The sequence below is a fragment of the Empidonax traillii genome, unplaced genomic scaffold, assembly GCF_003031625.1.
Source record: "Empidonax traillii isolate 1590-97213 ecotype Southwest subspecies unplaced genomic scaffold, ASM303162v1 scaffold2:size4533513, whole genome shotgun sequence".
NCBI classification, from domain to species: Eukaryota; Metazoa; Chordata; class Aves; order Passeriformes; family Tyrannidae; genus Empidonax; species Empidonax traillii.
The window spans coordinates 1293313-1307248 of record NW_020955195.1 but is presented as its reverse complement, the minus strand read 5'-3'; the positions used below and the strand labels follow the sequence as shown (position 1 = coordinate 1307248).

At 38.8% G+C, this 13936-nt stretch overlaps 1 protein-coding gene across 4 annotated transcripts in view; it reads left to right on the top strand.

Moving 5' to 3' along the window:
• Positions 1 to 13936, top strand: part of CDC42SE2 (CDC42 small effector 2) — an 80027-nt gene that overhangs the window by 61749 nt on the left and 4342 nt on the right. For all 4 annotated transcript variants that reach the window (XM_027893601.1, XM_027893761.1, XM_027893682.1 and 1 more), the window contains one exon: positions 12582 to 12683. In XM_027893601.1, the coding sequence (XP_027749402.1) occupies positions 12582 to 12683 (102 nt within the window). The remainder of the gene's footprint in view (positions 1 to 12581; positions 12684 to 13936) is intronic.

The following is a 13936-nucleotide window of genomic DNA, read 5'->3' as shown; positions in this document are numbered from 1 at the left end:
AACTTAGAGCAGAAAAACCTGCAGGGCAAAGAGGCGTGAGTTTGCCACAGAAATGGATTAGTAAATGGAAAGGTTTCTCTCAAAGGTACAAGCAGCCAACACTGCCTCTGTAAATGATTGTGTGATATGGTGTTGACCCTAGTCCTGACTCTAGCAGTGGAGCATGAGTAGCGAATGCACCTGAGACTTCATCCTCTACAAAATTTCTGTGTCTTTATAGTGCAGCTAGTGGAATAATAAAGAGCTATTGCTGCTACTGCTCCTGAATACTTCTTTTCAACAACACTGGATTTAGAGTAAAAGAATTTGACAAATAAATTAGGAGTATGTGGCACTTTCTGACTTGATGAAATCAAAATAGTTAGTGGTTGTTTACACTCAAGACCTGTGGAATTGTGGCATGCCTCAGCAAGACAATACAAAAGTGCCTGTACATGTTTGGAACTGGTGTTTTCCTTTTGATGGGACACTGGACAAGGCAGTAAGGATTCCTTTGTTTTGACAAGGAAAGCAGAACACTCCTTGAAAGGGCTTCCTTTTTATGTTCCTTGTAATGAAATAGGTGGGCTTACAGTGCTTGGGCTAGTTTTCCCTCACAATGGCCTTTTTCTTTATTGTCTGTCTTTTGAATCTACAGATTTGCAATGGCACATCATGTTGCTCTTCCCTTGCTGCTGTGCTTCTGTTGGAACTTGTTAAATAGCTCCTGAACAACTTCCCTTCTATCTTTGGGGTGTATTTGTCACACTTCAGGCACAGGCTTTTGTGTTGCTGCTCGGTGTCAGATACTATTCTGAATATGTCAAAAGCTGAGCAGACAGCTAATTTAAGTCTTAAGTGCAGCTGCTGATGAGAACATTCCTAAAGAGTTGCTGGTAGACTACTCTTCCAGAGATGCTTCTATCCATTCTGTGGGCTTGGCATGTGAGCATCCCTAAGCATCTACTTGACCATCTGTCGCTAAATTGTTCTGGCTGGGTTGTTGTGCTGTGTCTTGTTGTAATTTCTTGTAAAGTACCATCATTTCCATGTCCATTAGCTGGGATCACCTTTCATAGCACGGGAGGAACATGGGAGGCTGTTCCTGCTTCCCTTGCGTGGGTTCCAACTCCTTTTTGCCTTGATGTTTTAGGAGCAAGCGAAGACAGACTGTCAGATTATGATGTATTTTGGCATGCTCTTTTCCCGGGGACTTACCTAAAATGAACTAGATTAGCAGATTTCCAACACTGACAGTCTAATCTGGGAGCTCTGCACAAACCTTCACAGGAGCAAGACATGGGGTGGCACTGAAAGAAATTTGTCATTCCATGCTTGTGGAATCCATGCAGAACAGGGTATCTGAGGCCATGGGACAGCACTCACATGTGTAACTTGGTCGGGGTGCCTTTGGAGCTGAAAGGACAACCCAGAGATAATGCTGAGTTTACTCAGGTGACAAATAACTTCAGCAAGGAAATGCCAGTGGGAAGAGCACCAGAAAGGTCAGCAGTCAGGAGGTGTCTCATAGACTGACACACAAAACTAGTGGGATTTCTTCCCTTATAAAGGGATATGTACAAAAAAGAGAAGGTGTCTTCATTCAGAGTGCATTCAGTTTGATAGAACTTCACTGAGAAGTAAATGGCACAGTGCACCTTTAGAGAACCAGGGGAGTATTTAGGTATTTCATTGCATGTGTACATAAACAAATAAGGAACTGCTGCCATCTGGGCAAACTGATGCCAGGTTTCTAGGATGAATACTCACAGAGGTATTTAAAAGCTGACAAATTCACTGTGTGTGTGTGTTTGTTGATTCCTGTGCATATTAGCCAGCTAGCTCTAGGAAGTCTTACTGCAGGATTTGCAAGCATGAAAGGTAATTTCTTAGCAAGGCAATTTCAATACACAGTGTATTCAAGGGCGCCCAAAGCTTTTGTTTATGTTGTAGCTGGGGAGCAAAGAGACATCCATTTGGCTGGGCTGGAGGGGCTACATGCAATCCTGACACGTGTCCTCTAGAGAGCTACAGCTGTCATCATTCTAGATGATCTTTGGAGTATTTGATGTGTTCTTGCTAGGAAAGGTACAGTGAGTGAAAGGAAAGGAAGCTCCACGTGATGAAATTCGTGTCGTGTTCTTATCAGCACTTTGGGATTTGGTTTTTATCAGGCGCTTTCGGAAGCTTCCAGAAAGTTTGTGCTGTGGTGTGTCTTTACATCATTTGCTTAACCCCTGTTTTGTGACGTTATAAACTTGATTACTGGGGAGAATGTACAGGAAAGTCAGTTCCAGCCCACTCTACTTTCTTCATCAACATCTGAAGTTAAAGACTTGGAAAGCAGTCTGGGTGACGACACTGGGGGTACCATCTAGAGCAATTCACCTGCTCAAAGCAGAACCAACTAGGCTTGGGTTTTGCAGGGCCATGCCCATTTGTCTTCTGGGGATCTCAGATGGTGAACTTCTTTGTCCAGAGTTGGACCACCTACGTGACTGTTTATTGTATTTATTTATTCAATCAGTATTTTATGTGTCGCAGCTTCAGGTCGTGGATTCTCAGACTATCGCTGTGCACCTTCAAGTCTGTCTGTCTTCTGTACCCTCCTGTTAGATAGTGGGAAACTATTTAAAGACCACAAAGGAGCAGTGATTAACTTTGTTTCCAGCTGTGTGGGCAGGTAATAAGCCCTTGATCCAAGCAACACCTAACCTGCTGGAAGTTATTCAGCTGGGCAACTGTGAGGAAAGAGTTAATATGTTAAAATTAAGCTCTGATCTTTGCTGAGATGCTACAGCCAGTATCACAGACAAAGGGGCCTACAAAGGCCTAAAAAGGCTGGAGAGGGATAGTAGAAAACCAAAATTATTATCTTAGATGACTGTTTTGAGTTTTTTTAATTTATGCTTTATTTTTTTTAATTATGTTAGAGACATTAATCATCTGAAGTAATTAAAATAAAATTATTAGATAAGCAAGAATTATTTTTGTGGTACAAAGTGACAGCCAAGTTGATTGTTCTAAATGTTATCTTGAACTTGCACTAGTGTGTATTTTTTAAAAGGAGTACTTAGAATTTATACCAAGGAATGAATTCAGATTTACTGTGTTACTTAAAGTTTGGTTAAGCATCTGGAATGGAACAAGTTCCCTTTGATGTGTGAGCTAAACACATTTCATAAAAGACCTATTGTGTTTCAGTGTCATTTGACCTCATCTGGCAATTTTTTTCCTGTTTATTTAGAAAACATAGACTACAATTGCTACTTTTGTCATATGATGACTGACATCATCATAATATAACAGAATATTGTGTAAACAAATCAAAAAGCCTATATTTCAAAAGATTCAAGAAGGTGCTGAATTTTCTAAAAGCAAAGGAGCTGTTTGAGATAATATGCAATCCAGTTTGATGTAGATTAATTTCTGAAATAGATTAATTTGATGTGAAGCTGAACAAAAACTCAGTCTGGAAGATTTGATGAAGTCAGCTCTTCTGCCATTTTAGCTTCTTTTTCCTTTTACCTTTGTTTTTTTCTCTGTGTGAATGGAACTGCTAATTGTTTTGCCGAGGAGTTCAGAAAGCAGTCAGATTTTGTAATTCTTTTTGTTTCCACTCGAGTCAGCCAGTACATTCCAAGTGGTTTTGCCATGAGAGCTAAATCCAGCGACCATTTGATAATCAGTTTATTAGATGCTAGTTGTAACAGCTTACATTGTTTAAAAATTTAGCTGTTTTCAGTCCTTGGTGTCAGTCTCCTGACTCCTTTAGCTAGAATGTCAGGGGACATCCTGAATTTTTGGAAACTTGGTGAAAGCTGAGTGTGCTGGATGCCTGCTACTTACCACTGTTGCTTAAGAGCTGGCGTGAAAACCTGTACTGGCTTCCTCCCGCTTCTGTTCTGGTGAAGCCTTAGTTTGTAAGATCCTTAATTAGACAAGAGTCTCCAGGCAATCTGCTGGAAACTGCCCATGCAGGAGACTGAGAAAAATGTGATGGTAAGGGCAGCATCCCTGGTGTTTTGCAGCCGATGAAGATCACAGCGCTGGTCAGAACATTGTTAATGCTGGGCTTGGATACCACTTCTCAGTGCTTTAGAATAAATCTGTCACTGAAACGTGGCTGTTTGGAGGGAGTGGCTAGCATTTCAATCTGTCTTGCATGTTGCCTTAGTCGTGACTCTCTCTGTGCAGGAGACCTTTTGACGTGAAGCATTTGAAACTTACAGGTCCAGTCCTTCATCCTTGCCTATTCAGTGGGCTCCTGCAGTTCAAATGGTCACTGTCACTTTGTGGTTCAAAAATGGAATCAAATGTCCAAAACTTAAAGCATATGCCAGTGCTTTCTGGGATTTTAACATTACTCTGTACGGTACCTCTTCAGTTTCATCAGCTTCCCTACAAACTGTGGGTATGATACAGAAGCAGGACTTTGCAGTGTAAGTTCACAGACTCTAAAAAGCTGAAAAAATTTCAAAATATGGTATTAGGGGAGCTGTTTAGGGAGCCTGCAGCCTTTTCTTCTTCAAAAATATCACACTGGCTTTATGATGATATTACACATCCAGCCTTTTCACAGTATTAGTTTGCTACCTGATGGTCGAGTTGCTAGAGATGGGAGTGTATTAGCATTCCTGATTTATACACACACATGGGTTCTTTTGTTTTTAACATGAACCTGTAGGTTCCTAACTAGGGAGAAAAGCCTGGAGAAACGCCTCTTAAACACATGGTGCACAAAAACAAACACAAGGGACACCATTGCTCCTGCAGCCCCCTTATGCAGGGTTTGATGAGAGACCCCGCAGCCTTTTTAGGCAATTTTGGTGGGTCTGTGTTGGGCACCCAGACACATCACTCAGACCACAGCTTGCTGTGAGAGACAAACAGCCATCCTGTGCACATGAGACTATTTTGGAGGCAGAACAGCATGTGTGTGGGAGGACAGAAAGCCACCTCTACAGGGTGATGTGATACTTCCTATTCTGAGCGAGTCCCTAGCCCTTCCTTTGTGTTAGTCTGTGGAGGATCAGCTGGGTGCCACAGCACAGGGACTCTTTTGCTGTTAGTGTTCTTTCAGAGCAGATATAAAAAGTAAGAAGGATCAAAGAAGGAAAATAAAGCAAAGGATGTTTTCTCTCTTTCAGTTTCTCCCCATACCATCCAAATCCCCCATCTTGAAATGATTGACTATCTTGACTTTGATTAAATCCTTTCTTTAGATTTCTTGTCTTAGCTTTTTTTTCTGTCTTTGGCCTTCACTGCTTTTGAAGTTTCAGCTGAGTTCTTGAATACAAAGCTAGCAAACAGCTCTGTTTCAACAGAGTTGTATCACTGAAACGTTTAATAGATCACTTTGTCCTCAGGGAGAAGTTATGAAACACCTATCTTGATTGGTGACAAAGAACCTGGAGAGTAAATCTGCACATTAAAAGAGTCTGCTTTTTGCATTGGGTAACGCTGAAATAAACACTAGAATAAATAGTAGCAGAAGTTCTCCAAAAAACGTTGCTGTTTGAGGATTATTTCTGAAAAGTCAAACTCAATAGGTGTGAACCTCCCTATAAATCTGATAGTTCCTATTTAATTAAAAAAAAAATCCATATAGTGTCCATATTATCACTGTTTTTCACACTCAGATAGATAGTGTGAAAACAAAATATAGTGAAAATAAATGTACCATGCAGATACAGTGGAAAAACAGGAGTATGTTCCTTGTTTGCATTTTCGCTGTCTACCATAAGAATGGCAGTTGTGGTGGCTTTACTGAGATTTATTTTCTTTCAGGAGAGTTTGGGATTTGGCTTGGTTTCAAGTGGAAAGATGTATTAGTGCTAGATCTCCTAGTGTAACAAAGGATTAGATGGTGTTGTTAAAAATTATTCTATTTCATTGTGTTCAATTTACCATTCTATTACTTAAAAGTCAAGCTTGTGGAGAATTAATCAGAGAGTGAATTTCTTCTTTCTGTATTTGATGCCCTTGTAACTACTGGGCAGACTGACCCTCAAGTTGTGGAGCTGTGTGACTTTCTAGTGTTTATGAATGCACAGTCACCTTTCTGCTTTTAAAAGAAAAAACTTTTTGGAGGCAGTAAATGTTAAGTGATCATTCTCTGACCACAGAAACTCATTCTGCAAAACGACTGTTTTACAGCATCCAGACTGAGCATTCAGTTCTCTGTTCCCAGTGGGCATTTATCAAGAAGATGTATTAAGTCTTGAATGGGGCTTCAGGGAGGAATTAAATGTTCTTTAGTTTTCTTTTGCCAAGAGAGATAAACCTATTTTATGACAGTATTCATTTAAGAAAAGAGGGAAAACTATTTTTGGCTTAGCCTGCAAACCAGCAGCCAGCACTGCTGACTCCATGAAGGCCATCCTAGCAGGTGATGCTCCTGCCATAACCCAGTCTAATGTGGAATGTTAAGAATTACTTGATCTACACAATCTCCTCTCCTTTTAGTTCTTCTCTTCTTTTTTTAATCGTCTGAAATTAGAGAAAAGACTGATACAAGACTGGTGAATTAATCTTGGGAAGCTGATGCTGTTACTCTGCATCAGTTGAGGTGCCAAAGCATGGCACATAGTGTTGGTTTTTTCTTGTGTGTGTATCAAGCCAAAGTAATATGTCATAAAAAAATAATACAGAGTGTCATGCAGAAAAAGGAGAAATAATGAAAAATTTGGACCCAAATTCCTCTAATACAGATAGTTAGAATGAGAGATGAGACAAACTTGGTCAAGAAAAGAAAGGTGCATCACTTGCTATTTTATATGGATCACTTCATATTGATTTGGATCTGGTTGGAAGCATATTGCAAAATATTAGACTAAATTGAACATATCAGCTTAATATTTCCTTTCTAATATATTTTACTGTGCCCCACACTTTTTGGAACACAGATAAATATGAAATGACTGAAAAAAAAATGCCTTGAAATGCATTATATATTTACAGTTTATGTAATACATAAATATGGTGTGTACAATGTATTTTTACTGCATACAAACCAGGACAAAACTATATATATAAAATGTCTTTAGAACTTGCACATAATGTTTGGGTAAATGCTACAAAGCTGGCAGCAGGAAAGTCATCCTTTCCTTGTGGTGTCTCGATGATATTAATAAGTAACAGCTAAAAGTCCTGCTCCATAGAAGCACAGCTGTGTCTGTGTTAGTTTCAGAGAAGAGGGATTGAAACGAAGATTTGCTACCTGAGAGTTAAATACCAAATTTTGTTATTCTAAATGTGAGATGCAAAGATCCAGCCTGCCCCTGCCACCGGTGTGTTGCTTGAGTAGATGCTGAGGGCAGCAGGTATTCTGTTGCCTGGTTTCTTACAGTTTACTGAGATCCTAAGATATAAAAACCCAGGACAACATACAGCTGGATGAAGAGCACTGCTGTGGGGGGGAAAAAAAAAGAGTTGGCAGTTTTTTTTCTTGTCTGCAGAGTGGAGATAAATTAAATGGGTAGGCGATAGGAGAAGAGTGGCATGTGTGTGAATTTATATAAGGAAGCATTGCTTTCAGAAACTCTGTGTTCACAACGTGGTAATAACTTGTCATCCCCTCTGAATTTCTTGAGTTTCCCCCATGTGTTGCTTTATGCTTGGAGTGCATGGTCTTTGTCTGCACTTGCAATACCCACTTTCATTTGAGGGCAGACTGGGGCTGAGATGGAGCCTTCTGCAGGTGAAATCCACGCAAAGCTTTTGTGTTGCAGGGTCCTTTGCAGCGCTGTATGTCACACTTGGAGCTGTAACACTTTTCCATCAGCTATTTTATAAAAAATCCGGTGTAGATTTAGCAGAACATGCTCTTCTGCCAGCTAAACAGATGTCCTTGCTTTTGGTTCCCAGTGTGTGTAGGTTGGCTTTGGAGTACCTTTGTACGATATTCTGTTTGGAGGAACTTGCAACTTCAAGTTTTAGCATCTTCCAGAAAAGTAATTATCAGCCTCTTAGGGTCCAAGTGTCATCACTTAAATAGTTTTTTGATATGTTTGAGATTGTGATTTTACTCTTCATGTCTTGTCTTTTTTCTTCTTTTTATAAGAGAACCTCTCTTGAAGAGCAGAGAGAGATGCATAACTGGAAAGGGGAAAAATTTCCAAAACTTGTGTTTTTCATGTGTATATATATACAGGCTGAGAACTTGTGTAATTCAGAACTGTTGCCATCCCTTATGAAGTGGCTTGAGCTAAAGAAGCACAGCCCAACCTCTGGACAAAATTTGGAGACAGTGAAAAAAGACCACTTCTTCCCTGAAAGCCAAAAATAGAGGGGAACAAAAATTAAATTTTACATACCTATCTGGACCCACCAGTAACAATTTTTTGTTCAAAGGAACAAATTACAGTTCTGAATTTTTTGCCAGAAGTACTCCTTTGAACTATGAAAAGTGGTGTTTCAGTAAGATATTTGTGGCTTTGCTGAAGGGCAGGATCAATACATGGTATCATTAGATTTACTTTTTCGACAAGAGTTTAAAATGGTTTATAGTTTCAAGACACTTGCAGGGTTAAAATAAATTCTGTGATGGATCTGTTGGTGGCTGTCTGAATTCTGATCTGGTACCTTGAAGGAAGTAGTGGGTGCAAAGCATCGCTTGCAGGTTAAGAATAGAAAATATCAATTTTTACTTCATTTCTGTGGTAACCTAAATGTCATCCTGTTTCACTGCATTTGGTATATGTTCAAAGCAAAGCTCCTTGGATGGGTCCTCAGATTGCTTCTGTTCCTCTCAGACATTTAACACACAAACCTGCATCTCTTCTGTTTAAAGATTAGTTCTGCTTCTCATGGTGTGAATGTTACCTGGTATGTGCTTTGCAATCCAGATTCTGCAGTTCTTTGTCAAGGGAACAAACTGAGTAAAGTCATTAAATGATAATAGTTAATATATTTATATTCAATATTATTGATATGAATTATTCAAATTACAATATGATTATTCAACCATTCATGTATTCATATCACTTCCAGGATCCTCTTACCGGTCTTTTCATCTCATCTTTGTTGTGCTCCTTGCCCCCTTAGTAAAGAGGTAAATGCCTTGAGACAGGTGTGTGTGTATGTGTTAAAGTTCTTTGCACTAGCATCACAAACATTCATTTGTTTTATAGATTACCTTTATGGTGAGATCTCATTACTACTCATTAATGAGTTAGTGGTGTGTAAATATATTCTAAGACACAGAATATATTTATATTATCATCCTATTTATAACAATCATACTGTTTATGCTATGATACCAAGTGGAGCTTGGAGTATGGGTGAAGGTTATTGGGATTAAATTTTGCTAGGCTCTGTCAGTATTTTATTTTATAAGTCTTCCCCTCCACCACAACATGTCAGTCACACAGGCAGGTTCCTGACTTGCACTAGGAGCAAGCATAGAGAGACACAAATGATACACTAGGGCAATGAGCATAACTGTGCATTTCATTTCTTCCTAAGTAAGAGGTGAACTGCTTCTCAGCTTCTTTCAAATTAAATTTACTAAAGAATCCATCATTGTGTGTTAGAGCAGTGGTGTTGCAATGTATTCTTACAGGTACAAGAACTCAGAAAATACAACTTCACAAAAAAATCCTGGCAAAGCTAATGTTTATGGTGTAAAAGCTCTGTAGCATTTCTGGGCATGTTTCTGTACTACTTTCTGCTGTGTTACATTCCTCACAAAGGGATGACTTTTTATAGTGTTCCCCATGTCCCTTTATGCTTCCTAATTGCTCAGTTTGGTTTTGGCTGAGACTGTGTCTGTAGAAATGGCACACCCTAGTAGGAGAGCAGAGCAGCTGGTGTTGGGGAACCATGACATGCATTAGATGTCTTTTGTCATCTCCAGACTGGCTCACCTGGTTCATTGGGCTCAATGTCTGTTAGCAATGGGAGGGCATCAGTTAATCTTCTAGTTCAACTTCATCCAAAAAAAAAAAAAAAAAAAGCCTAATTTGTTCACTCCAAGATTAGTCTGAAGTTAAAATTGAATCATGCTAAGTGGGGACTGGTAAAGTTGTTTCAAAAGCATTCTCATGATCCAAACTAAAACAGTAATGTAAGCACAACCTGGGTGCTCAAAAAGGAAAAAAAAAAAATCAAACAAACTCCCTCCCACACACACACTATTTTTTATTTGCTTTCAGAATTAGCTGCTTTATGGTCTTGATACAACAGAGCACTTAAATACAGTTCCATTGCTTCCTGGAACTCACATCAGTGGGCGCATGCCGGGGTGTAACAGGCTGATGGCCTCTGATAAGGAACTCACTTAAGATAAGAAACATGATTTTATGACAGTGCAGTTTAACTAGTGGTTACTGGTTGACTACCTGGTGATTAGTGGAGAATCATTTACAGTGATTCACAAGATCCAGCATGATCAGTCTGTTACTGGCATGCCAGTGACCTTAACAACAAGGAGAAAAATAAGTTAAGTTTGATTTAAGTCTGATAATAAGAAAGAGTTTGATTGTTTGCAAAACATAAAAACAAGAAAAAGAAATTAAAAATCCATGGGTTTGTCTGCATTTTCTCTGCATCAAAACGCTGCATTTCAAGAGTTGACCAAAATTAAGAAATTGTGGATGTATTGTTTAGATATATAAATTTGGCTGTTATTTTTTGAAGAGGAAAGGGGCGGGTACTACAGACCTGAAACTATTTTAAAGTGTTTCTGTTGGAGCAGTTTGTTTCAGCTCTCTAGATCTTCTTTCTGTGTCAGTGTCACAGCATATGACAGCGTTAGATTGTGTAATTTCTGCACTGTGAGCTTCAAATAGCTGGTAGAGATGCTCCTGAATGTGTCAGGTGAGCAGTGGAAGCACGAAGCACAAAGCTGGTGTGGGGTCTATCCCCCCCAATTTAGTCATATATGCTTTACTAGCTGCTGTCATGCATAACCTATGAAATCCTGTGCTGTGTGTACAAGGGAGCTGGAGTTCCAGGTTGAAATAATGGCTTATTGGTGAGACATGGTAATAGATCCTGTTGTGACTATTTATGGCTCTATGAACTCTTCTAGTGTCTTCTGTAACTGTGACTCTAAACTGATTTTTTTTTTCTCTGAAAGCCTTCAAACTGCATGAAAGTGTTTTTACAGCTGGAATATTTTATTTGATTGATCTTGTCAAATTTAGTGGAATTAGAGAGTTTGCTAATAGTTTTGGCATAGATCAATCACTGCAGTTAACTATTTCTGTGGGAGAATTTTATGTGTTCCTCCTCATCCCAACTATATACATATGATTCAATAAGGTACTGAAAACTACTGAAATCTGGTTTTGTAATAGAGAAAAGGTGCAGGACAGGATTAAATGTGTTTTGTACGTGCTGGATAAACCCCATGATGTATTCTCATAGCTGTGGGCCCTGATTCATAGAGATTTAATCTGCAGCTGTGTTTCAATAGCAGCTAGCCCACTGGTGAGACATGTACCTTCGAGTCTTGAGTCTGTGTGGTCTCACAGAGTCATTGCAGATTAGAAATGGAGACCTGTAAACATGAGGCTGAGTGGACTTTAAGATGATGATGGGAAGGTTTTACCTGAACTCAAGTAATTTCTTAGATATTAAATTCTGTTTTGTTCAACACACGTAAAACTGAAATATTGATACTGTGCTCCATGGATATTTTATTTTTTTCCAAGCACGTGCATTTTTCAGGTAATGGTCATGTGGTGTCTACATGCTGCATGGATTGCTCTGTGTAGGCTCCCTGGCTCTGGCCTTGGAAAGGAGGATAGGGTTTTCTTGGTTTGTTCCTTTAGAGGCAATGCTTAGCTGTAGACAGGTAACCAAAGCAGGCTTAATTAGAGGAAGTCTTTACTGCTTCTATTTTTTTATATGTGTGTGTTTACATTCATAAAAAACAAAACTGTGACTCTGAGAAATCAGAAGCAGAGATTAGGCAATTCTTGCCTTCTGTCTCGCAGTACAGGAGTCTGAAGTGTCCCTAATCTGACATTTTGCCCTACTACCCCAGTGCACCCCTTCAGGCTACACTGGAAGTGTATCTTGGGTAGCAGTCACAGGCTGGAAGTTATCTTGAGTAGATGGGGTTTCAGAGTTCAGTAAAGATATGTGACTAACCCTTATCAAAATCAAGGAACTGTTCTGAGCATCACTATAAAGTACGTTACAAATAGTGGTATAAGTTCCCATGGCACGCAGATCAGAAATTCTGTAAGTTAGTGGTTTCATGGGCTGTTCCAATACTCTTTGATCCTCGATTCTTGTTTTGAATGACTCAACCTCAAACTCGGTCTGTCCTGCCATGACTTAAATGCAGATGTAGGCAGAAGTTATTGTATGAAAGATTACAAATATCGGTTAGTAAACCGCAGAATTTAGTAAGGTTGTTTGCAAGTGTTTTGTTGGCCTAAATGTTCAGAGTGCTATCAGTGCTTGTCTAACACCTGCTTTACATCCTCCGAGTAAAAACAAAGGACAGTGTTACAGCAGTGTAAATTGGTTAACATCAGAATTTCCTATGGAAAAATATCCTATAGAGGGTTAACTTCTGCATTTATGACACACATTGATTTTGCCTTTGCAGTGACTCTCAGATATTTTCTTTCCCCTCCTTTCAGAAAAGACGACGGCGGATTGATCGGAGCATGATTGGGGAGCCAACAAACTTCGTCCACACAGCTCATGTAGGATCAGGGGATCTATTCAGCGGGATGAATTCGGTACGTATGAGTAGACGAACATAATTTGATATTAAACAGAACATAGGAGCACTGTATATGTATATTGTGGGCTGAAGCAATGACTCTTTCAACCATAATGTGTATAAAACAACCTGCTAGCATTTTAATTCCAAGTCCTAAACAGTTGCATTCAAGAATATGGAACATAATTTTTTAAATTCCTGTATTTATTGGCAGTTTTAGATGCTGTATAAATTGTGCAGAATACTTTCTAAATTAAAAATTTATTCTGATGTCATGCGTGAACCAAAATAGAGGCATATTTGAAATTGTGTTAGAGAATTATGCGGGAAACTTTTTGTCTTATAAATGACTGGATTTATTACCTTAAATGCTTTAAGCATTTAGTTTACATGAACATAGAATTCTAGCTTACATTGGTTTATAGTGCACACACATTTCTTTTGTGTGTGTCCTTGTTGAGGTTTTTCTGTGTTCTGTAGCCCTCTTTGCAGTGTGAATTATTTCCAGAGTAAGCAATGTCACAGGTGAGGTTTTGTGGCTTCCTGCAGATGGCAGGAGCAAGAAATATTTTTTACCTCTCTGAAAGTGAAAAACGGAGGCCAAGATAGATAATGATTATGGAAATAGAGTTATCTTGTACAGCTTCAAATTTCTGTGCAATGTCAATCTGTTTCTAAGGTCAAATATATAAGGAAAAGGGTTGTATGTAGATAATGGTGACAAATACTTCTTGACTTTAATAATACTTTTTAAAGGAAAACGGGTTTGGAGATGAAAAATACTTGTTGACAAAGGAGATGAAAAAGTATCTCCTTTGATACTCAGAAGTATCAGAACAGAGAGCAAGAGCTATAAAGAAAAGAATGAGGTCATTTGTGGTTTCAACCAGTTTAAGTTGGTCTTATAGAGACTGGACAAAAACTTTAGCAACTCAGCATGTAATGGGGAAGGGCAAAGCTAGAAAATTTGACAAAACAAACAATATACATTACATATTTCCAAAACCAACATAGTGGACTGAAAGTGATTTGTACTAAAACATCTGTGAGCAAGTCAAATGCCAAACAGCTTCAACTTGATAGAATTTAGGTACAGCTAATTACTTATTTATTGCAGTGTACTACATTAAGATTTAAAGCATTACAAATTGAAATAATAAAGTGATAATAAAACTGAGTTTTATTTTTGTTTGTTTTTTTTTATTTAAGTGTGGTTTTTGCTTTTGAAATATTTGTTGTCTTTCCTGTGGGAACCTTCTTCATTCTCAC